This window comes from Patella vulgata, chromosome 4 (genome assembly GCF_932274485.2).
Source record: "Patella vulgata chromosome 4, xgPatVulg1.2, whole genome shotgun sequence".
NCBI classification, from domain to species: domain Eukaryota; kingdom Metazoa; phylum Mollusca; class Gastropoda; family Patellidae; genus Patella; species Patella vulgata.
In genome coordinates, this window is record NC_065882.2 from 16439503 (window position 1) to 16466565 (window position 27063).

The following is a 27063-nucleotide window of genomic DNA, read 5'->3' on the forward strand; positions in this document are numbered from 1 at the left end:
CATCCTTATCGACATTCAAAACCTCATTGAAGACATATTTATTTAAACGTTATGTTTTGTGGTGCCTTGGTATTGAACTTTTATTGTACAGAACTGAATCACAAGCGCTATGGGCATACTCTGTGGGGACTAGCGCTATATAAATGACATTATTATTATTATTAATAATATATACTTGAGTACGTATTTGGGGACATATGTCTATATATTTATATCTACATACCAATATTTAGATTAATAAGATGGATATTGGCATAGTAACATTAGTGATCTATTTCCTGACATTCACCATAAACAACAAATACATTGTGCTTGATAACGATAAGAGTATACTTGTCGAAACATCGTACTTCTAGAATAAAACCAGTGATATTCCCCATAAACATTGTGTTCTGTTAAAAAGATGGATATTGACACAGTAAAATTAGTGGTCTATTTCCTTACATCTTACTTCCTGTGGTATTGTTTGTATTAATAGAGAAAATTTAGTAAAGGATGTATTTATGGGCATATTAAAATTAAGTTTTATCAGTTTTAAACATAGTCACGTGATCTAGTTTGTTGACTATAAGAGATAAGGTTGGTACCGATAGCGTTCAATTCAACATTTATACCAGTTGAATTAACAAGAATGGCCACTTTCAGTATTTTGGGTTGCCTCCTGCTAGCCTTAAGTACACAAGGTAAGGACGGTTAATTGACCATTTAGATTGATAATTTTGAAACTAAGGTAAGGTAATCTTATTTGACCTGATGTTGTTACGTTTGGAATGAGAGGGAGTGGGCGTTATACCACAAGACGTTATACGATCTCACTGAGAATTAAGTTTTCTGGTTGCTCGATAACCGTGATTCTCAGGCCAGTTTAGTGTAGGTACTAGAAAATATGTCGATAATTGAAGAGATGGCCCAGATAAATATAATTATATCTCATAGTAATGACCATATACTCTTTTATCTGATTGTCATTTAGGTCTTTTATTCAAGTCCAAAGTGTGTTACCATGAGCTGGGGTGCTTCATGAATGCAGAACCATTCAACAACGCACTGGATGAACTTCCCGATTCCCCAAAAGCTGTCAACGCCACTTTAAACCTGTTCACCAGGAAGAACCCCATCACTAGTCAGTTATTACGTTACCAGGATAAAACTACGATAAGCAACTCTAATTACAACCCACGCATGCCAACCAAGATTCTTGTACACGGCTTTCTTAGCAATGGACACCAAGAGTACATGATTCAGCTGACCAAAAGCTTTTTGGAAATAGTACGTCTAACAATAATTTTACAATGATATTGGGTTATAGTAAATACTTTTACAAAAATCTGAGATAACATCGGAGAAGGAATTACACAACCCAAATCTTGAAACATAACTTTCACAATTTCTTAAAATATAGATTTATCCAATAACCTTTGAAAGCTTGGGAGCACGCCAGAGTTGGAATTAAAATTACACAACCAAAATCTTGAAACATAACATTCAAAATATAGATTAATCCAATAACCTTTGAAAGCTAGGGAGCAAGCCAGAGTTGGAATTGAAATTATATAATCAAAATCTTGAAATGTAAAATTACTAATTCTGAAAATATATTTTCATATTTTCAAAATTGAGAGTGGAGGGGGGGGGGGATTACCCTGATAAATAATTTATTGCAGGATGATATGAATATTATTGTTGTCGACTGGAGTGACGGTGCTCACAAATTTTACCCGAAAGCGGTTGCCAATACTCGATTAGTAGGAGCCATTGTGGCAACGTTTGTCAACCTAGTTAAAGACAGCTATCAGGCGAACCCAGCTTCTTTCCATGTCATAGGACATAGTCTTGGTGCTCATGTCGCCGGATACATTGGCAGTGGAGTTAAAAATATAGGCAGAATAACAGGTAGTTTAAACCTTCTTGATATTTTCCAGTCTTTAGAATGGTGAACTGGGGAAACTGTTCGGCCAACACCGTGCGTTTAATGAACCAGCGCCATACGCATTGAACTACTGTGATACCCAAGGATAATCCAAGTACCGTAAAAGTGTAATTTAATAAGGGTAGATAAAATATAAAAAAAACTACCAAATTCAGATTGCTGACTGACATACGTTTCCTGAAAGCAATATCATAGTTAGCCTGTGTCCCTCTGAGTAGTCTAATCATTTTTTTTAGAACGCCTACTAATTGTGATTCTGAACACAAACATGAGACTTTTCAGCGAAATAATATGCGGATGAACCTCAAAATGAAATGAAATGAGGTTTAACGTTCTAATTTCCTACACCGATTGGGTTAATAAAGACGCGCTTTCCATTAAGAAGTATCAATATATTTTTTTAGGATTAGACCCAGCTGGACCATTATTTGATGGAACTGATAATGAGGTTCATCTGGACGCTACTGATGCTACATTTGTTGACTGTATTCATTCAGATGGTCTACCATTGTATGATTTAGGTGAGTATAAAACAGCATGACGTTATAATATTACAAATTTGTCAGTGTTATCAGAAAACCTATGTTGGACTGTACTTTAAGATAAAATAAACTTGGGTCAATATCCTAAATTTCGTCATGTCACGGGGAAAAGATAACATAATCAAACTATATTTATTTTAGTAAATTATAATTATATAAGTTTAAAATACAGCTGGTTAAATGTCGTAAAACTTGAACATAATGTTTGTCAGTCTGAATTCCAATGTACTTACATAATTATCCTAGTATGTGCAAATTTAGAGATCGATTAGTCACGCAAAATCATTTTTAATCACCTTAAATGTATAAACATTCAACCAGTTAACTAGTTAGACAATACGAACTTTGAGAGCTTTCAATGAGATAGAGTCAATATATTTCTTCCCAGTCAGTTCGCCACTATTTTTTTTATCGACTTTAGGTCTAGGAACATCGGAAGCATGGGGAAATATAGATTTTTACCCAAATGGAGGTGGTAACCAACCAGGCTGTCCATTGCCCGCTGAAGGAGCCGCCAAGGATATTTTTGCGTTGCACTTTTCCGGTAAGCTCTAGTCTTAATACTGCTTAGAGATTCGAACACAAATGGTATGGGAGATCAAAATCAATTTCAACCTACTGATCGAGATACGCATAGTATCGTGTTATATATCATTCACGCGTGGATTTTAAAAATCAATCTCACCAATCTGTGATTAGTGGAAACGTAGGTTGTCAGGCAACGAAGCATAAACCCTTCGGCAGCTAAATCATCAATCAGTTATGAACTCACCAACTCCTACAAATTATAAAAAAAAAATCAGATTTCAATGACAGCCGCCAATATTTCTCAACAAAGGGAGATAACTTTGGAGTTATTATCGAAAATCAACATAATTTCAGAATGATTGGTTAATAATTGAAGCATATAGAGTTCTAACAAGATTTAGTAACAAAGGAGCATAACTCTGGGGGTGATTATTGAAAAGAATGCGTTTCTTCCTGACAATGAGTTAGCCCAACTATCATATTGTATTAGGAAGGAATGTGAAAGACAGACGTAGACTTCACATTAAACAGACATATACCTATCGACGTTATCATTAACAAATCGATAATAATCAATAGGGTTCTTCTTGTCAAGAAGATGGACAACCAATATTATATTAAAAACGATCGAATAATAACTAAAATCTCTAGGGTGGTGGCAAGACTTCGTAAATAGGAATATCTTTAAAAATGAATAAGCCCTTCCTTGCAATGGGATAGACAACAAATATACATTTTAGAATAATCGAATTATAATTAAAACATCTGAGGACAACACTGCTGTGTTACAAAGGGGAATAATTCTAGCAGTTATTATCGAAAATCGTTGAAAGTCAACATGCTACTTTATGCCAATGAAATCGACAACTCCTATCAATTTCAAAATGGTACATGGGTTATTGTAGATTGGTGTGTGCTAACAATACATTTAACGACAGGACGGATAGATACTTTGTGGATAAGACTCAAACCTGTATTATACAACGTTTGGGAAGTATTCCCCCGTTTGGCTTGAGTTACTTCCGTTATGGTTAGTTTCTTTTTCATTTTGAGTGAAGTCTGTATCACTACATGACCGGGACTGTACAGCGTATTGGGTGCTTACGGCTAGCCCATCGATCCTTTCACTTGATCTGATGCGTGCGTTTGTTGCTTGTGGTGTCTGTGTATATTGTGTCCTGTCCGTAGGTTTGTCTTGTGAAATTGTTTATGTGTGGTGCAGTCCCCCTATTATGAAACCCTTATTTTGTCCTATTTCCAGAATTATCATCAGATGTATCGTGTAGCCATCACCGGTCTATTAACTACTTTATCGAGTCTCTCCAAAATACAACTTGCCAGATGGCGGGTCATCCCTGTTCTTCTTATGATGATTATGTAAAAGGAAAATGCACCAGCTGTGGTGATGGTCCATGTCCAGTTCTTGGTTATGGCTCTATTAACAGTCACCGTCAAGGAAAATTCTATCTCACAACTAATCCCCAGTCTCCATATTGTCGTAAGTATCATAAATATTGTAACCATAAGTCACTGTAACGGAGCATTCCATCTTACTACTAATACCCAATATACGGATGTAAACTGGCTATTCTACGAATATCTGTCTGGATAAATTGTCAACATTTGAGCATATATGGTTTAGTTTATCCGGTCTTTTATGTTACCATATGCGAAATAAGGGAGGCAATACGACTGAAATAACATGGCGACCCCCGTGAAATATTTTCAAGAATGAAATACCATGTCATACAAATCTACAATGCTCCTAAGTTTTTTATTGTAAAAATGTTTCTCTGTTGCTTTCTTGTCTTTAGCTAAAACGTTCTATAGCCCATAGGTGACTGGTTGATTTGGTATTTTACGTGGTGAATTATCCATTCATATATCGCCAAATATAGACAACTGGACCAGATCCTCCGTATTATATATGCCCATGTGTGAAGGCGGGTTTGGATTTTTTATGTCTAGATTATCCTGTAACATATCGCCAAATGTGAACAACTGGACCAGGCCCCCGTACGTTGAAGACAATTATGGGTGTCTGAGACTATTGTCATACTGAAGACGTACCTTGATACATATGTGAGAAATGGATTATTATGAGTGTAGTGGGTGGGGCACACAAAAGTAGGCGATAAGATAAATTATGCTAATTCGAAATCTAATTGTATTTTCATTTTTTTTTACAGAAAATATATATTAATCTGGCGACAAATAAAGAACTATTTGATACGTACACTTGTATTGAAGTTGATCCATTTTAGTTCTCCAAAGCAATGGTTACGATTATTATCATTAACCATTACTATACATGTATTTACTAAGGTACATTGGCATTTCTGATTAGATATCTTCTTGGTGGTGCGGCCCAAACTTGACTTAGAGGTTGGCTAAGCACAAAAAACAGACTTTGTCAAGGACCTAGCTTCGTGTCCCTTGCGTGTGTTGTTACAACTTGGTATTGTCAATATTTCAACTATTAAGAGTGTATCCGTGAGAAGACCATGCAAAAATCGCAAAAAGTGCTAAGATGGGGGGTCAGAAGTTTTTGATTAAACTTATGGTATGACACCCCCTAGGGGCATGAGGTAACATGCTGAAGTGGTTACAGTCTGATGTCGCTCTAAAGGACTGTACAGGAATTATTCATTTTATGGGTAAAATTGCGGTTTTCATATGTGTATTTATCACCTTTTTTTAAGCACAGACTGCATTCTATGGTGGAATAGCAACCTTCTAATTTTGACCCTGTCTGATAAAGCGGGTGGTCAACTTCTACCCCAGCACTAATTTGAAAAAAAAAATCAGTACATACTAATTTTGTGTGGACTTGTTTTAGGGTACCATATTCACATTGTCCTTATAGTGCAGAAAAAGATACACTGTAACTTTTTCTTTCATGGTCGCAAGTAAAATTTCTTTGGATGGTTTTGAAGTGCTAAGCACATAGTATCCATAGGTGTAAAAAAAATGACCGGAATGCAACATACTTAAAATATACAGCTTATTGAAAAGTGCTAAAAAAAAGCTTTTGTGATACATTTTTTTTGCGAATTTAATTAGAGAAATTTTTTGACTTTTATACGTTTTCATCATATCCATAGCCATTATTTGTACCATGTTGTACTCTATATAAGTGTGTATTTGTATTTATTGTATATTTGGTATTGTCGTATTGTCCCTTTAACATATTTGTTGTATTGTCTCTTTAAGATTTCATTTTCAAACAAGTTACCGAAAATAGCTACAAAATGTTTAATTTCAGAGCATGATTCCACTATTCATTTTGGGACACATCCACTGATTTCTACAATACAGAAATGTGGAAGCTTAAATATTAACGGCAACGAAGCCTAATTGCGTCGAAGTGGGTGACATTGAACAGTGTAGTATGGTAGCTACAGCTCTCGGGCACTGTCAGTTGCACCTTCAGGGCCGGATTTAGAATAAGAGAGGCCCTAGGCAAACCCCCTGAACAGGGCCCACGACATGGACCTTGGGGCCCTGGGACAAGCAACTCGGTGAGAAGGTGGGTCGTGGGAAGTCAGCGGTTGGTGGTTCGAATCTCACTTTTAGGTGAATTTTTCATTTTCGTTGGATTATTTTATTTAAAATAATGTCTATTTGAGAGTAATGGATATGTTTGTTAAGATTGAGCACTTCGAAACTCCAATGGAAGGTCGTGAACAACTGCAGAAGTCAATTCCCGTTGACGCCAGATGAGCCATGAACGATTACAGGCCTTTGAAAGTATTTTTTTTTTCAAGATATTTTTATAAAACAGATACTAATGTATTTTAGGGCTGGTAGTAAACACCATATGAATGAAAAGGAAAATAAATTGTTAGTTTGTTTTATCTACTACGGTTAATTATCTCCAAAATAGGGAAATTACAGGTTAATTTCATGGGTTATTGTTTCCTTTACCTCGTTTTTGTCAAGTCGATTCCGGTCATTTTTATATTTTGTATCAAATGTTGGGAGGTTGCTTGTTCACGTGAGCATAAATTTTTTAAACCCACCCCATGAAAGAAGTAGCTATAGGGCGTCAAACTTTGGGTGACGAAAAATGGGGAATTTAGACAGGCTTTGATATCCAGTCCGTATACAGATCTCGTTCGCCCGAATCGTCTGAAGTTTATATTGTGGTAACAGCACTGAGTCATCGATAAACTGTGCGAGTTTGGTCTTTCTGCTACGTATAGTAAAGGTGTAAGGACTTGCCAAAGTTGGTATTTCAGAAAAGACAGATTTTGGCAATTTCACCATATGAAAAATGTTTTTTCAATTTTCTCATACAGTAATTGAAAGATTTATCTAATATTGCACATTTATGTGTTTTGGGACTATCCCAACTTATAAACCAAATTTGGTCAAAATCTGTGATTGAAGCCTTAGCACCTTCTGCATGGTTTTCTCGCGGACTCGCTCTTAATTCCTCTGCGATTGTTGTATGGATTGAGATGAACTATGAATTTCCTGAACGCTCAAAGGGATGTTACAGATAGAGAATCCAACGAGTTGTTTATGCTTTGAAGAGTCATAAAGACCTTTATCCCAGTCCTGTATAATTATCTAATACTTTTTCGTAGAGATAACAAAGTTGACTGTCTATATATGGTTGGCGATAAGTCACGGAAGTCTACTATAACCACGTTTAATACAAATGCAAAGTAAAACATCAGAGGATAAGTCGAAAATTTGAATTAGTCTGAAAATTAAATAAGTAGATCGTTGAAGAGAACAACCAATAATTGTTATCAAATAAATTACTTACTAGATCTGGGCGTATTAAGTCAAAATCAAAAATTGCGTTTTGGGATAAACATATGTTTTTCATTGCGGCAATCGGACAATAATTTGAAAAGATCGAGATCCTTAAGGGGTGTTGTGCAGCTATCTAAAAGGGGGCGGTTCGATATCATTTTCACTTATGCTACAGATTTGATAATTTAAGACAGAAATCCCCTAAGCTACATATAACAGTGCTTAACATTGCGCAAATTTTTCCATAAAATCAAAACAGGTTTAGTGACCTAAACAATATCTTTACAGGTTCTGAATCAATCTGATTTTGAACCTCGTCGCTGACAGCATATTTCACGCCCGGGGTGGGGCTATCCCAAAACGGGTTTCCTGGGGGGGGGGGGGGTGTACACATATTTAAACATATCAATATACGTTTCTCCTTTAAGATAAATCAACATGTTGCTTCAGTAGTACAACACCTATCTATTTAATCCATCTGAGGGGACCTGCCAGAACCTAGCTGCCTCCTCCCCATCAAACATCTCAAAACAAAAAAAAACCCAACAAACCCAAAGTACAAAATCTGTTTAACTTCTAATTATTATCAACACTACAATTAATACTTCAAAATCATTACATTCTGTCTAAGTAACACAGAAAATGGTGAGGAAAGGTTTGTCTCTTTTTTGTACATGTGTATGCGAGATAATGTTTTGGAAGACAGCAGAAAAAACGCTACTAAAGTTTACACAGGCATCCACAGCCACATTTGCAGTCAGGACTGGAACATTTCGTACCACAATCGCATTTACCTGTAGTAAGAAAATGACAGTTATTTGTTTGCATTGTTTAACGCTGCTGGTCGCCATTGCCCGCTGCAAAGTACAATAATGTGAAAATTGAACGTTCCGAATATGGTGAATTAAAATTTTCACAATATTCGCCATCCTATCCGGACACTAAAAACAATTTAGCACCACCTATGCGTGGTGGGTAAAATCTTTTGGTGGGCCCCGTTTTGAATCCAATGTTAAATAATCACTTTTAGGACTGACTTGCATCATGGCGTATGACGGTCTTCATTAGCCCAGTTGGTGCGTTAAACCCCATTTCATTCATTGACTTGCTTGCTATTGCTCTAGAGCAAGACATTGGTACATGTAGCTTATTTGTGATAGAAAACCTACTGACCAACGTAATTTTGAGAAACGATTCCAGATGAACCAATTTACTAGCATTGCCATTAAAGTCAATGTGAATTTTTACGGTGGTCTGTACCCTTAAGTCATAACAATTTATAGTTACCTCCCTTCCATCTATAAAATTCATTTTTACTCACCGGAACATTTACGTAACGTTATCCCTTTTGTAGATTCTACGTTGTTTTTAGAACTACAACAGTTAGCCGATTTATCTTTAGACTCTGTCTTGCAACATTCATTGTTCCCCGCTGCACAATCTACATAAAATACAACAATACAGAGGCGGATTTAGCGAATATCTACAAACATAATGTTTATGTTCATCGATAATCCGAGATTCTACATATTCCGGCCAATGTCCCCGAAGGCTATGCCCCTTGGCCTAGTCAATGAATGTTTATTTCGGTGGCCCCACTTCCCCTCCACTCAATTTCGAAAAAGGTGGATCTGTCCCTGGCCTAATAAATTTACTTTCACAACCTTTATATCACACTCTAATACAAAATATAATCGTTAGCTATGGGAACTCCTCAAATGGGGTCGTGTTAACAGTCGTTCTAGAAAGAGTACGCATTCTGTCTTATGCATGGCACCTATAACTATAATTATGTAGGAATATTTGGGATTTGGGTTTCAGAAACCAAATTGGCTGGATTTAATGTAATATCGAAGACATTATACATTAAAATATACAGATATAGCTCACACAATGTTAACAGAGAGAGAGAGAAATGGGGTTTAACGTCCACTCGACACAAACCAGGTCATTTCGGGACTAACATATGGTACAATTTTATTTCAATAATTCGCTTGCGCGTTGGGGTCTTTAGCAGTGGAAAGAAACCGGAGGACCCGGAGAAAACCCACGAGGTTGGAACAATGTTAACAAGTACAAATATAGGTATCTTGAACACAATAAATGCATATATACTAATGTCCAAAAGAAAGTATACACTGTGCATTTTGTGCTGCATCAACCAAAGTCGTTTTTCCATGGTATACGGTATTTGGGTAGAATGTCAATTTGTTTCACATTTTTATTTTGCTTAGAAATGTTGAGTTTGGACGCAAGAGACAAACTCAGTAATGCCTTATCAAATGTTTTTAATCTAAACAAAACTTAGTCTTACTTTAAGTGTGTATACTTTCTTTTGGACATCAGTATATATTAAAAAGTACAGTGACAAAAAATAACTTGTTTGGTTTAATAAAAGAATAACTTGTTTGGTTTAATAAAAGATAACTCTGAGGCCCAGTAAGATAATTATTTCAAGTGTTTTACAGTAAATACTTGGTCTTTTATCTTGAATACATTGATTAGATGTAAGACTTGATATTTTAATCAACAGTGAGTTGTTTTAATAAAATGTGTATAATTCGAGCCCAGTTCATACTTGTCACAGTTGGCGCTGCCGGGATGATAAGGTAAGCTATTGTGTCTAGTTGTTAGGATGGGAAAAAACTGATGTCCACTAGTGTACACATTGGTGTGCACGTACTTTCTGACATTATGATACAACGACCACGCGCTATCCATTCGCCCATCTAACTGCCCAAAGGCTATTGGAATTCGAAACACCTCCGACTAGTCGAGTTGCAGCCCAAAAATTCTCCACGCATTGCATATGAAATGAAATGAAAAGGGGTTTAACGTCCTACTGTTCTGCTCCTAAACTGGGCTAATGAAGACGGGCATACGCCATATAGTGTGCTATGCGGGAAATTTTGCCCGGGCAGCGTTGCTATGGCCTACTCTTATATCGAATTCCAACTGCCACCTCGGATTTTCGTCCCATCCGAACGACTAGACAGCTGTCCTTGAACTTTCTCGGCCAATGCAGGGATCGAACACCCGACCTCCGGGATAGCGAGCCAGCGTCTTACCCACATAGCCACGTGATCCTCCCATTGCATATGTAACCGTACAAAGTAAACAAAATTGATTTATCAAAACAGACTTCTACCTTTATAGGTTAGCTTTGTTATCAGTGTTAGACTCGACATGATAGATATATCCATTACACAGTACAAATTTTCTCTTTCGACACTGTACATGTCACGTAAACATTGCTGCATAAAACTACATAATAATTCACCAAACCAAGATAGTTAGTTAAAACTTACATGATGTTTCTTGAGACGACATTGTTAGCTCGATATACAGATATTGATATATAATACTGGTAGACGTATACTGTCCTCTTTTTACTTTATGATAGGTAACCAACTAAACTCGACCTCGTATCATATCTATACGTGAATGAAATCATGTATCAATCATGACACGATTTACGTAAACTACACTGTAAATCGCGCGGACGCCTGACGCGTTCATTTTTATAAATCGGGTTCCGTTTACCAGGCTAATGAAGACGAAATTAAATGTGGTTTAACGTCTTACTGGTCTGCCGCGACTGAGAGAGAGAGAGATGGGGTTTAACGTCCACTCGACACAAACTAGGTCATTTCGGGACTGACGTATGGGTTAATTTTATTTCAATAATTCGCTTGCGCGAAGGGGTCTTTAGCAGTGGGAGGAAACCGGGGGACCCGGAGAAAACCCACGAGGTTGGACCTGCAGCGATTGAGCTAATGAAGACGGGAAAATGTGTCTCCTTTCAAATCTGAACCCTGGAGCGACTGCCTCTAGGAGAGCGGTTAAATAAGCCACGCCTCTTCTCCAATCCCATTTATTTATGAAAAGCGAGCCAACGTCTAACTCACTGAGCCACCGTTGCTTCCCCTGCATATATGGTACTTGCTTGTACACTGTGTTGTTTTTGCTCGTTATATACAGTGAGGGTAACGATAGCCACGCGATCAAGACACTGGGCTCGTTACAAGAATTTCCCAGGTTCAAATCCAGGGTTGGGCTATGAAGAACCATCGGTGTATGTCAAGCTGTCGGGACGACAACGAAAGTATGCCTTGGCCTTCTCTTGTATAAATTCCCATGCATGTAAAGGGTCTCTCGACAGTTTGAACCCGATGAAAAGTAAGCCGAATGCCTTGTCCAGACAAAATGTAGAAAATAAATATTACACGTTTGTCTCAAAATGACGGAAGTATGTCCCATTCTATTCTAAGCATAACACAGTCGCGCACTGTTAAATCATATTTAAAACTCAATTAACAAGTTGCTGTTAAAGAGATTAGGAAATTGATGAAATTGAGATTTTCCTTTGAATGATAACACACAAGTGTAGAATTGAACTTTTGACCTTTGTATCCAAGGGTCACCACCTTGTATTAGCTGTTGGAAAATAATATATTCACCCTTACCGTGGTGTAGCCACTAGCCAGCCTCAAGTAGTGAATATTGTTTTGCCAAGCATGAGAGTCGGAAAGGTGTTTTGGATTTGGGTGTTGCTCATGGTTAGTAACAATGTGGGAGGGATAGCGCTCGCTCACTAACTAGGAGGTCTGGGTTCGATTCGGGGGGTGGGGGCTGAATGGTTAGCACGTGCGCGCTGTATTATAAAGTCTGTTATTGAGACCACTGGCGTGGTTTCGTTTCCCCAGTTGTACGTGACAAAGAGTAGGGTCGCCTGTCCAACCTCGTGGGTTTTCTCCGTGTCCTCCGGTTTCCTCCCACTGCTAAAGACCCCTACGCGCAAGCGAATTATGGAAATAAAATTGAACCATATGTTAGTCCCGAAATGACATAGTTTGTGTCGAGTGGACGTTAAATCCCATTTCTCTCTCTCTCTCGATTCCGGTGTTGACATAGAAAGTTCCTACGTGGTTTCAGGTTATTCTTCGTCTAATTTTTAACTGCCGAGAGGGGTCACGGTGGCAAAGTGGGTAAGGCGCTGGCTCGCTAGCCTTGAAGTCGGGTGTTCGATCCCGGCATTGGCCGAGAAAGTTCATCCAGATTTTCCGTCGTGGTTCCCCCTTGTCAGTGATGCTGGACGGAGGGCCTGACAAGGACAGCTGTCTAGTCGTTCTGGTGGGATGAAATAACCGAGGTCCTGTGTACACATTGGCGTGCACGTAAAATATTCCTTGACAGTTGGAATTCGGTATAATAGTAGGCCGTAGTGTTGCTGTCCGAGCAAAATTTCCTCATAGCACACCGTATGGCGTGTGCCCGTTTTCATTAACCCAGTTCGTAGCAGAACAGTAGGACGTTAAACCCCATTTCATTTTATTTCTTTAACTGCCGTCCCGAACGACTAGACGCTTTTCCTTGTTCGGCAATAGGCCGACACCACTAACAAAGGATATCAAGATAGGGAAATCCAGAGGAACCTTCTTGGCCAATAATGGGATGGAACCGGGGCTCCGTAGATTAGTGACACGACGCCACACCCGCTACGCCACCGTAGTTGGAGATTGGGGAGCAGTTTGTTTACAAAGCCACATATTGATATTGTAAGATGCCTCCATATCATATATAGCTGTATATACGGAACGGCACAACTATAAGAAGGAAGAGGTCAATAAAGTATTAAAATATCGTTTAAAATTGTTCAATCGATTTGCCCCCACCCCCATGAACACTTCATTTCGAATAAGGTACCAAACCCGGAGTGGATCGAACGGCAAAACCTCCCTCATGGATGACCCACATCCAACAACTCGCACCCCCACCCCACTATTTATTGTCTGGTCATGCTTCAGCTCCTAGCGTATATCAATGACATGTTGCCAGGCAACTAAACATACGCCCACAGCAGCTAAATCGTTCGTGCAGTCGACAAGGGTTGTTGCATATTTATTCCTTTGTAGATCAGATTATAAATTTTGTCGTTTGAGGGTTTACAAGATACTACAAACTGAAACAAGGGTCTCAACTCTGGAAGTAATCTACAGAAATTATTGAAATTTGACAGGCTTTTTGGTTTTACTAATTTAAATAATGCATATAAATTTCATACAGATCACATGATCACTTTTGTCATTCAAACGTTCACAAGGTTCACAATCGCCTTAACACTAGAAATTATTGACGGAAATTGCTGAAATTCAATAGACCTCTGTTTCACAAATTTAAATGATGCATATAAATTTCATACATGGATAGCTTTCATCAATCGAGCATTAACAAGGTTTAACAAGGTGAAACAAGGGCCATAACTCTAGAAGTAATTATTGTAAATTGCTGAAATTCAATAGACTTCGTGGTTTCACTAATTTAAATAATGCATATAAATTTCACAAAGATCCGATGATAACTTTCGGCGTTGGAGAGTACACAGGGTTTAATAAAGTGAAAAGAGACATAATTCTAGACGTAATAAATGGAAATTGCTGAAATTCAATAGGATTGTTCTTTTTACTAACCTAAATGGCACATATAAATTTCATACAGATCGGCAGTTAACTTTAGAGGTTAGAGCGTTCACAAAGTGCAACAAAGTAAAACAAGGGTCATAACGCTAGAAGTAATAATCGACTGTTGACTAATTTACATGACACATGTAAATTTCATACCGATCGACAGAGCGTTAGAGCATTCCCATGGTGCAACAAAGTGAAACAAGGGCCATAACTCTAGAATTAATTGACGGAAATTGCGGAAATCCAATAGGCTTCTTCGTGTCACTAATTAAAATCATACATATAAATTTCACAAAGATCGGGTGATAACTTTTGGCGTTAGAGCGTTCACAAGGTTCAATAAAGTGAAACAAGGGCCATAACTCTAGAAGTAATTATTGTAAATTGCTGAAATTCAATAGGCTTCCTCGTTTCACTAATTTAAATAATGCATATAAATTTCAGAAAGATCAGATGATAACTTTTGGCGTTAAAGCGTTCACAAGGTTCAATAAAGTGAAACAAGGACCACAACTCTAGACGTAATAAACGGAAATTGCTGAAATTCAATAGGCTTTTTTGTTTCACTAACTTAAATATTGCATATAAATTTCACAAAGATAGGAAGTTAACTTTTCGCATTAGAGCGTTTACAAGGTTCAACAAAGTGAAACAAGGGCCATAACTCTAGACGTAATACACGGAAATTATTGAAATTAAATAGGATTCTTCATCTCACTTATGTAAACAACATATATCAATTGGATGATAACTTTTGGCGTTAGAGCGTCCACAAGAAATTGTGGACGATGGACCGACGGACCGACAGGCGGGCGGACGGGGGCGACGGCAATATACGTCCACATTTCGTTGTGGGCGTATAAAAATACAAAACAATGATAAAGTAGTAATTTATTTTTTTAAATGAACAAACATCAGTTGTTAAAATGATATGCTATAAGAGATAAAGAGAGAACTTGTTTAGACTTTTATGAATAATGCATGTGAATTAGCCTAATCACTCATTGCACTAGAAAGTTTATCTTTGAACTCGTGTTCCGTACTATTTACAGGAACATCCGCTAGCACATTTGCAGCTGTCTATCCCTGTACATCCAGCACCACAATCACATTTTCCTGTAATGAAAAATAAAGAAATTATGCGCTTATACGTAATAATTATATCCACAGATATCGTATGTATAGCCTTGCACAACAGACAAGAGAGAGAGAGAGAGAGAGAGAGAGAGAGAGAGATGGTTTAACGTCAACTAGACACAGACTTGGTCATTTCGGGACTGACATATGGTTTAATTTTATTTCAATAATTCGCTTGCGCGCAGATGTCTTTAGCAGTGGGAGGAAACCGAAGTAACCGGATAAAACCCACGAGGTTGGACAGGCAATCGTGTCACGTACAACCGGGGATTCGAAACCACGCCAGTTAACTCAATGACAGGCCTCATGATACAGCACGCACGTGCTAACCATTCGCCCTTCAAACCCCCAACAACAGACAAGAATTCACAGTTAGTAGAATCAGGCCCGGGTCCAGACGAATCTTTTTAACGTCCAGATCCCGAGGTAGCGCCTAAGGAACTTACAGGGAAAGTTAGTGTGGCGTGATAAACCGAGGTCTGACCGTGTGCCCAAAGCGTTTCCTTGGTGGCAGTTGACAGTTTACCCTTATTACGTGAGTGGTTTTTAACGCCCACTTCCACAACATTTCATTACTAACATATGGTAATTCGTAATTTCAGTACTTCAATTTCGCACACGACAGTCTGAGAATTTCGTAATTACAATAGCAAATTATAATTCGTAACTCCAGCACCATTTAGCACAGGGCAGTTTGGTAGTTGAGGAAAACATTAGCACCCTGAAAAGAGCGCATAGAACTTAATCTTTGACATGGGCTCGAACCAACTACTATACCGGTACAACCATAATCTACAGCGGAACGTTTCAGTCCAGTACACACACACACACACACGACCAGCTGCCATCGTGCTAATTAAAGAAATTGTAAAGAAATTATATTCTTACCGTTACATTTACAAGTGTTTTGCGTTTTACAGCAATCTACGGCGTTACCAGGGCTACAACAATTTTCTGGTCCGTTTGCACAACATGATTTGGTTTTACAGCATTCATATTCTGCCAAACAACCTTATAGTAAAATAAAATATAAACAAAGGTCAAACCAAACAACCTAGCAGTAATATACAGTATGAACAAAGATCCAATCAAAGAAACTAACAGTAAAATACAGTATAAACAAAGGTCCAATCAACCAACCTAGCAGTAAAATCAGTATAAACAAAGGCCCAATCAAACAACCTAGTAGTAAAATACAGTATAAACAAAGGTCCAATCAAACAACCTAGCAGTAAAATACAGTATAAACAAAGGCCCACTCAAACAACCTAGCAGTAAAATACAGTATAAACAAAGGTCCAATCAAACAACCTAGCAGTAAAGTACAGTATAAACAAAGGCCCAATCAAACAACCTAGTAGTAGAATACAGTATAAACAAAGGTCCAATCAAACAACCTAATAGTAAAATATAGTATAAACAAAGGTCCAATCAAACAACCTAACAGTGAAATAAAATATAAACAAAGGTCAAATCAAACAATCTAGCAGTAATATACAGTATAATCAAAGATCCAATCAAAGAAACTAGCAGTAAAATCTATATATAGATATATTTGTGACTGTCGTTTGTCTGTCTGTCTGTCTGTCTGTCTGTTGGCGGCTACACTAGGTCTGCCCCGAGTCTGAAATTTGGGGTATAGGGGTAGCTCGGACCGGGGAGTAACATAGGCCAGGTGGCGTTAGTCTACCACTTCAGGTTTCGGAGTTATGACCCCCGAGCGAAGCCGGGTATCCTGCTAGTACAGTATAAACAAAGGTCCAATCAAACAACCTAGCAGTAAAAAAACAATATAAACAAAGGTCCAACATCTCTAAAACATTTGTTGAAATATTTTATTCTAGAAACAAATGTCAAAATATGCATCTTATGCGGCCCCAATATATATTTATTTCAACTAAATACTAGAAACTAAGTTGGTCGGGTTCTAACCAGTGATATGTTTTAATACAAGTAGTTGTGCAGTGCAATAAATCGTCATGGGTTCACATATTGACTCAATTGTCCGCCATCATATCGTTGTTTTTGCGTGCCTTGTCATTGCGCGTCCACATATTGACCCCCTAGTCCGTCATCATATGGTCACTTCGTCATTGTTTTGCGTGCCTTGTCATTGAGCGTTATCCTGTTAACATTGCAGCATTCAACTAGTCTATCTAAAATAACTCAATTAGATGATGAAAGAATGTAGAATTTGTATCCTCGTTTTAACACTACATGTAGAATACTTTCTCGGATTAAAAAAGACGTTTTAAATAGAATATCATAATTAGCACCTGTAATTAAACAGGTCTACTACTACTAAGCACCCCCCCCCCCCCACCACCACAAACATATTCTAATATATGATTCCCAGTTTACCTTTCATATAGTTATATGCAACACACGAAATTGTGTACGCGCCATCGGTATATATAACATGACTTAATTGTGCATGTATGACACCTAATTATGTCAATATGCGACTTGTTTTATAAACAATATGGCGAATTTTCAAAATACCCAGGTCATAAAGTCAAGAGATTTGATGATCCTCCCGCTGAGAGAGAGAGAGAGAAATGGGGTTTAACGTCCACTCGACACAAACTAGGTCATTTCGGGACTAACATATGGTTTAATTTTATTTACACAATTCGCTTGCGCGTAGGGGTCTTTAGCAGTGGGAGGAAACCGGAGGACCCGGAGAAAACCCACGAGGATCCTCCCGCTGACGCCAACCACTATACTGTATTAGTCAATAGCATGGACAGAGGATTTTAATAGCAATTCCCTATATAAAGTATCGCCTCTACAGCATTCCGTAGTTTTCATTATCAAGGTTAGCGTGACCCATCAGTGTTTTCATTCTCAATACGCACACTATCTACTCTATTGTAGGCGTGTGGCCTTTATAGTATGATGTGTAAAATAGGCATGACATGCTCTTTCATAAACAGAAACCTTCGTGTCACAAGACGCTATCAAATTAATCACACAAAAAATACACAGATACTCACAAGCTGCTTTTTCAGACGACATCTTTTCTGGTTATTTACGCTGTCTATTGATCTGGCGTTTTAGTGATCTGACTGAGGGCGTCTGTTCGCTTGGCGTATTTATCTGCGGAAACATATTTTGCACACGACACAAAATAACTCGCGCCCGGTTGAAAATATTCAATGTCAATAAATCTCTATGTGACACGTACTATGACATAAAGCCATAGTATATGTATTTACTTATCTTAAAACAATCCCCTGTTTCACGTTACTTCTATACCGTGTGCAAATCGCACAAGGCAAAGGTTCGTCTTAATATTTTTTTTTCTTCAAATTATTGAATTTATAATACACAAACGCAATGACAATATCATGAAGTAGGCTACTAGTCATAAAATACTTGGGGTAACGATTGCTACGGGTGGGAATGGGGAATTGGTCGGGATGAAGGGTGGTGGGGGATATGGCATTGGGGAACCTTAAATTGTGAAATCAAAATTAGCAACTTATATTATTTTTTATGCAATAAACATTATATAATAATGTAAACGTTTAAGTTTGTTTCACATTGCAAATGTTAAAGTGGTGTTATTGATAAAAACCTGTAAGATATATTCTTTCGTAACCACGGTAGCATTAGCGTTATGTTAGGGTTAGGGTTGGGGTAAGCTTGTGGCTATATTTGTATTTGTTTCACGCCTTTATAAAACCAAATATACAAATCCCACTCTGTTCGAAAAGAAATAACTACCACAAACTAGAAACTTCCCATCTGTATTTTTTATACCAAAATGCGTATGTGATTTATATTGCAAATCTTCGCCACCCAATAGATCGGAAAATTAAATGTTAAATCTTTTGTTCTTCAGATATAGACATATTATTGAACAAATGAATAAATTGCGCATTAATAGAATAAAGATATGCCATATATTAGTCGCAGGGTAACCTAGCTACGCTGTGTGAACATTAAACCCCATTGTAAAAAAATAAGCTGAGTCCCTTTAAAGCTTCACGTTGCAGCATTCAAATAATCTAGCTACAGTACTATATTACAATCACTTGATGGAATACTCTAGAATCCATATACCGTCGTGTTAACACTTTAATACTGCCTCTGATTAAATAAGATTTATTTTAAAATTGTGAAATGTATCTTAATTATTTCGGGATATCATAGATCTGTACTGTAATTAATATGGCATATCGATCATACTGATTGATTTGCTTACATTTACGCCCCTTAAACTTTCAAATGTTACTTGTTAAAGTTGACATGCATTTCGTGGATTTGATCTCATGCTTTTACGTGACAAAGAGTAGGGTCATGTCACATGGATACCATCCGGTTTAAATCCCGGCTTTCAACAACGTAAATTGTTCATTTAACTTTTTTATTAATTGGATTTAAAAATTAATTTTGACTTAGGCTGGTAATATATTATACGCAATGTGAAAATGATTGCGCAGTTATATTCAAATTTGGCAATCTTCCAATGTTTCACATTGCGAACCCTGTCCGTGAACTTGATCTACTTTTGCACACTGTTCATAGTTATGTGAAACATGTTATTTTCCATTAGATAAAAACATGTAGTTGACGATGTAATGAGTCACAAACCGTGAAACATGTGAATCAATTTATTTTTGATATAGATATTATTCAAATATATGGACAAGGGTGTTCTAGAAAGAGTAATCATTCTCTAATCCACGTGCGCGACATTGCCTTACACAATTCTTGTTTTCATATTTCTACAATATGCTCTTTTTTTTATCTTGTCTCCCACTAAACGTTATCCATGTACACATAAAGAACCCTTGGCAGTTGGAATTCGATATAAGAGTCGGCCGTAGCGCCGTTGTCCGAGTAAAATTCTCCCCCCCCCCCATAGCACACTGTATTGCGTTTGCCCCTCTTCATTAGGCTAGAACAGTAGGACGTTAAACCCCATTTCATTTCATTTCACTAAACGTAATGTACAATCGCTCGCATTCTCCATTCCAAACAAAGACTCGCTACTGCTCAATACCCCCCAACGTTCTCTGTTGCCATTTTTGTAGCGAGGCTGTAGAACCAACCGACCACCGTTCACCAACGTCCGGTGGTCCGGCGAAACGGAAGTATAGGTTCATAAACATACCATTCAGAATGACCTTACTCGGACAGTTACAACATATAAAACATTCCTCAACCATTACAGTAGTCACAGTGTTGTACAATGGGGCTGACATGGATCAAAGGATTTGCTCCACAAGAATAATCTCATATTCGAGAGTGTTACTACATGTTCTAATTTTTAAGACTAACACATGACGTGTTAAATGAAAAATCGAGTATGCCATTTAGTGAATTGTAGGTATCTTTTATTTTTAATGATGAAAGATTCAGTGAATAAAAAAATGATACAATTACTGCTATGACATTTGACAACAATTTAAAGGATTTACGAAATACAAGGACAATACTCTAGCACTCGGCAAACATAGGCGTACGAGGGGCGGGGATGGGGGCAACTTTCCCCCCTAGCTTTCGGGCAAGCTGACGGCTAAAGTGAAAACAAAAATTATCATTTCATCTATTTGGCAAAATAAAGTGCCCGAAATTTAATAAAACACTAATTTTAGTTTTCTTTTAATTGAATACCACGAACTTGTACTGAATTTACTATGGATTAAAGCATTTTGTCTGGAGCCACTCTACGTTGTGCGACATTTTTCGGACATCGATTATTATTTGTGAATGCAGCTGCAACAGTCTGATTGGTTGATTGGAATTCAGGTCGGGATAGAGCGGGATTTCGGTTGCAACCCGTTTGGAAACTTTGAAGGTGCTTAATTCAGGGGCTAGAATAGCAGAAAAACACATTTGCGGCGGTTAAATTTTCAAAATTTCCTCGGGAAGCGCGGGTCTCCCATACCCCGCGACGATTGCTTGGTTAAGGCAGGCTATATTGGACTACATAGATCGACCTCGTACGCCTATGCATCACGGGACCATTTTATGTATGAATTTATCTGATATTTCTAGATTTATCTTGGTACGAGGACACCGGTGAATGGTGAAACACCCTTCATAAAAGGTTTCTGGTTATAAAAAAGTCATATATACTCTTAAAAAAAGTGGGGGATATTGAAATGCAAATACCTATGCAGGTTGCGATATGATAAATAGTCATGGACATTTGACATGCTTTGAGAGTATGTTCACAGATGAAGAACTTGTCGTCCCAACAGAATCACTGAGCTGCACATGCGACACGCAATAGCGCCATACACGTGGGGGGGGGGGGGTCATTGTCAAATTTGACACTTCAAGGAAGAGTCGATGAAAACTGCCGCCTGCTGATTTATCTATCCATGTTTGCTTTCGTATCGGTTCTTGCATAAGATTTACTGTTTAGTGTATCTTTGCTTTAGTGTGTTACGTTTAATTTGATCGGGAGACGTGGTCGTCGACGTCAACGTCAACCGACAACACTGCAAGAATTGACCGTGGCACTGCAAGAGGAGTGGGTCAGATTGCCGCAAATCGTGATTGGACGGTTGATTAGGAGCATGCCACGACGAATTGCTGAATGTCTCAGGATTGGTGGAGCAATTACACATTATTAAGACAAAAATCAAAAACGTCCATTTTCACTTTTGACGGTGAATCTCTTTGCGAGTGAAATTGGGCCTTCAGATAAGCCGCCCATATGAACTGTTTATGTTCTTGTGTAGGCAATTGGCCTGTTATTAACATACACTGGTTACCTCTAATAAAAACAGCAGTGCATTTCCGCAGTTTTGTATTGTTTCTGAATATCCCCTACTTTTTTTGAAGAGTATTATTATTGTCACACTTATTCAACAAGGATGTTACTCAAATATCTATTTTTCTTTTGCACATGTGACGGCGTTAAGGAGCATTAAAGGTCTGACTATTCATTTTTTCGTGCAAACGAGTGAGGTTTTACAATAATTACACAGAACTAAAAGGTGTTAATACAACCGTCTTAATGCTAGGTTCCCACTATCACGATTCTTGCCTCGGCTGTATGCCGAAGTCCGCCATTGGAACTACTTTCAAGTCCCCGGATTACCAACGGCGTCGCCCATGACGACGAATTTGAAGAGTGTTTTATCATACAAAGCTTTCAAAGTCTGAAGCTGTTTTTCTTTCAAGTTTATCCAATTTGCAATGAAAATTCTACACGCTCTTCGAACGACGCAATTTTGAGAACTTATTTCTAAAAGCGGCAAGTTTTCCTAATAAGCAAATCGATAACCGCAAAACAGTTGTATGGGTGTAGGTACATATAACTTACCGTCATACAGCTGAGGCTAGATGTAGAGTGACGGAATCTGCCGAGGTTTGCCTATAATAACGTTTATAATTATTGTTCTTTCTTTCATATTTTAAATGTAAACATCTGTGATATTAATGTGAATCAGATAATCATTCAGAATTAAACTCACCCTGACCTAGAATTATTTGCAAGAACAACCACGATGGCACGTGGATCTCCCAGTACATCCCGATTTGCGACTGAAAATATATACAAATATGAGTTATGCTTTTTGCACAATTGTTCAGGAAATAATGTGAAAATTCACCTATTTCCAATATGTAGACGCAATGTAAGGCAAGTATCGGTGGTGGGGATTGCTATATGATTTGAAATGATTTGGATTCGAAGTTGTTCACGCGACGACAGATGACCGGAAGTAAAGTGGGTGTTCATATGGATTAGAAAATGCTAACACGTGTAAACATAGAGAACCGGAAGTAAAAAGGGAAAGAGGAATGTCAAAATGCCAACATGGGGCCGGAAATAAAGGAGGTATTGATTGGCATTTTATTTGAAATGCTAACAGCTGTAGATGGTGGAAAGTAAATGGAGCAATGATTGTTTATTTGATCTGAAATGATTTGAATTGAAAGATGTTACACGACGTTGCACACCTACACGTAAAAACACGTAGTAGGGTGCTAGAGATGGCTATTTGATCTGAAATGATTTGTAGCAGAAGTTGTTAACTCTGTGGAACAGACGGTACCACTTCCCATTATGGAATTAACTTCATGTTAAGTCAGTATCTGCTTAAGTTATCCAATGGATACTTTATCTGATTAGTTAGAATCGACCGTGTTTGATTTTTTAAAGTTACAATTTCATATTTTCTAAGAAAGTCAAAACATAATTATTTCTATGTCTTTTGCTCAATAGGTTGTCAACTCACTATTATATGATCATAGGTTATCTTTCTCACACTTAAAAATCTTCACACCGGAAATAATAACATAATTACCTCCCAATTACCCCCCTTGTTTTCCTATTGCCCACCATGGAATAGCTATCTGCAAACGTTTGAATTTGAAGTTGAAAATGATATTTTTGCCAATTTCTCAACTGGCCATAGTGAATTATAGGATTAATAGGATTATTCTTTAACAAGGTAGGGATGTTTATAGATACCGTCTATTTTAGGGCTTTATTTTAATATATTTTAAAAATATAACTTAAAAATATGAAATTGTAACTTTAATGTGGGACCTCATGCAATCTGATTAAAACCAGATTTTTTTGGGTGGGTGGGGGGGAGTAATTAGTTTTTGATTTTCTTTCGTTTTATATTCCGTATTTCTTTTTTACTGTAGTCAATGCTCTTAGCTGGTGTACGGAAAACAGCTATTCAAAAGACAGCTGATTTAACCACACCAAGACATCGTCCGCTGCTTTATTTATAAACTTGCGAGCCACTGTGACTAAGTGGGTAGGACGCTGCCTCACTAACCTTTGGAACCTTGTTCCTCCTTGTCGGTGTTGCATAACGGGTGATCTGGTAAGTAAGAATTCTGAACATCTAGTCGACTAGATAAGACGTAACTCCTGGTCGTTGTAATTCGGTGAAAAGTTGCCAGATACGCCGAAGTTACTAGTGCAACGCAGAGGACAAACATGGCGAAATAGTTGCTTGAAACTTAATTCATGCATGCGCCGATACGTTTTCAGACAAATAAATATTCGGGCGTTAAATATCAAACATGTCTGATATTGGCAAAATGTATCGGCCGAAGCTTGGACGAATGTCGCAGGTCCGGAAGTTCGTCGTAAAAACACGTCTAGTGTGTCCGGGGATAAAAGACACAAGTAACAAAACGATGATAAAGTATAAATTTATTATTTTAAATGAACAAAGATCAGTTGTTGAAATGATATGATGTAACTTTTTTAGACTTTTATGAATACAGGATGTTGAATTAGCCTAATCAGTCATTGCACTAAAAAGTTTATCGTTGAACTCGTGTTCCGTACTATTTACAGGAACATCCGCTACCACATTTACAGTTTGCTCCTGTACATCCAGCCCCACAGGCACAGTTCCCTGAAATTGACAATAAATTCAATATAACGCAAGTGTATCCAATATTAATAGTGTTATTAATTTATAAAAAAACGCATCAAGTATTTGCCCCGCTATAAACTACTACTTTTTTCAAATGTAACGTTTAACATCCAAAATAACGTGTGTTTATAATAAGTGAAATTAACGAAATGAAATGAAATCGGGTTTAACGTCCTACTGTTCTGCTCCTAAACTGGGCTAATGAAGACGGGCATACGCCATACAGTGTGCTATGAGGGAAATTTTGCCCGGGCAGCGGCAATACGGCCTACTCTTATATCGAATTCCAACTGCCAAGGGATCTTTTACGTGCACGCCAATGTGTACACGGGACCTCGGTTTTTCGTTCCATCCGAACGACTAGACAGCTGTCCTTGTCAGGCCCCCCCGTCCTGCATCACTGACAAGGGGAAATTCTGGATGAACTTTCTCGGCCAATGCAGGGATCGAACACCCGACCCCCAGGCTAGCGAGCTAGCGTCTTACCCACTTAGCCACGTGATTTGAGAATATTGCAAGTACTTGAGCTTACATAAACCGTTAGAAATTCTAATTTAATATTACAGATTCAATATTTAGTATGCTGAAAGGCTGGTTAACAATGACAAATTGTTCTGGCTGTCATACACTCACTGTCATCGACTGAAAAATAGACCTGAACGTCCTGAGGCTAAAACAGACGTAGGGGCAGAGGTGACGGGGCTGGCAAGGGAAGTAGTACCTAGTCGTTCAGATGGAATGATACCATCTCGAAACATTGTTTATGATGGCTAAAATGAACAAAGTTCAAGACTAATTGGTAGGCCCTCTCAGCATTGAGTAATACGCTGCAGAATAAGATTGAGGAATCCGTTACGGAATAACATTGGGGTATCTGGTGCCAATATATTGGGGAGCACGGTACTGAATAACATTGTGGAACACGATTCTGAATAACATTGGGGCATTCGGTGCTGAATAATATCAAGGAATACGGTGCAGCAGAATAAGATTTCGTTTCACAGAAATTGTAGAAAATAACTGTTTTTTGTCCTTGTTTTTCTTGTGCCGAAAACACCTTCTTTACGAGTATTTCTCAATTATTTTAACATATAAACATTCGTAAGTTCAGCGCCATTCTGTACAAGACAGCCGAGAGAAGCCTTAGAACCGATATTATATTATATACAGCCGTGAGTATGAATCAACAACCATGTTGGCACAGCACACGAAATCTACAGCGGAATGTTTTAGATCAAGACAACCCAACCCGCATACACAAATGCAGCCCCCCCCCCCCCTTCACATGTTCAAATTAAGGTGAATGTTTAATTACTATTTACTTACCCTCACATTTACAAGTGTTTTTCGATTTACAACAATCTACGGTGCTACCAGGGCTACAACAATTTTCTGGTCCGTTTGCACAACATGATTTGGTTTTACAGCATTCATATTCTGCCAAACAACCTAAAAGTGAAATAAAAGTATAAGGAAGGGTCCAATAACAGTAAAAAACGGTATAAACAATGTCAATTTAATAATAAATTTATTAATAAAATAAAATGAAGCCTATGTAGATTAGCAGGATACTTATAAATTCCGAGACAATGAAACCTACAATAGGTGCGTCTCCCTACAGGTATTATAAAACCAACAGTCCTTACAACATTTTATTGAAATAAATATAAAAACAAGAGCTCAAATCTGCCTCTCCATTTCTTTACGCGGTCCGTAAATATATATTTTAAAAATTAAAAACTAACTACTAGTAACTAATTTCGTCAGTTCCTGTCTTGTTAAACCATGTAAATTTACTCTAATAGTCAAAAATGACTTGATAAAGACACACCCGCATCTAGACGAAGCAGCATGGACTGGCAAGGTCAGCGCACCTAGTTGTTCGGATTGGATCAAAAACCCAGATCCCGTGTTCAAATTTGCGCACACGTAAAAGAACTCTTGGCAGTAGGAATTTTGTGAAATGTGGGCGAAAAACGCCACTGCCGGGCCAAAATGTCCATCATAATACGCTGCATGGTATAACTGTCTTCATTATCCCGGTTGATGCAGAAAAGTAAGACGTTAAACCTCCTTTCATCGATCAATAAAGAGGCCTACATTATGATATTTGTAATGGACATGGTACTCTTTATCATAAACAGAAGCCTTCCTGTCGCAAAACAAAATCATATTAATCATATTAAAACTGACAATACTTACAAGCTGCTTTTTCGGACGACATCTTTTCTGATTTTCTTTTCTGACGTTTTTAGTGATCTGAACGTGGGCGTCTGACTGACTGATTCATGAACGTCTGCGTATTTATCTACAGGGAAATA

The 27063-nt window shown here is 37.9% G+C and overlaps 1 protein-coding gene and 1 long non-coding RNA gene across 2 annotated transcripts; one reads left to right on the forward strand and one right to left on the reverse strand.

Moving 5' to 3' along the window:
- The first annotated feature begins 600 nt into the window (after nt 1-600).
- On the forward strand, nt 601-5352 carry LOC126818646 (inactive pancreatic lipase-related protein 1). Its single transcript, XM_050546171.2, has 7 exons — nt 601-683; nt 974-1269; nt 1665-1893; nt 2335-2451; nt 2894-3016; nt 4262-4498; nt 5190-5352. Exons 1-7 carry the CDS (start codon nt 632-634, stop codon nt 5201-5203), a joined length of 1068 nt encoding a protein of 355 aa, XP_050402128.1. The 5' UTR covers nt 601-631; the 3' UTR covers nt 5204-5352.
- Nucleotides 5353-8321: 2969 nt separating this feature from the next.
- On the reverse strand, nt 8322-11309 carry LOC126818689 (uncharacterized). The gene is made up of 3 exons (XR_007679305.2): nt 11076-11309; nt 9089-9208; nt 8322-8561 (listed from the first exon to the last, which is right to left on the reverse strand). It is a non-coding gene; the product is annotated as an uncharacterized LOC126818689 (long non-coding RNA).
- Nucleotides 11310-27063: the final 15754 nt, after the last annotated feature.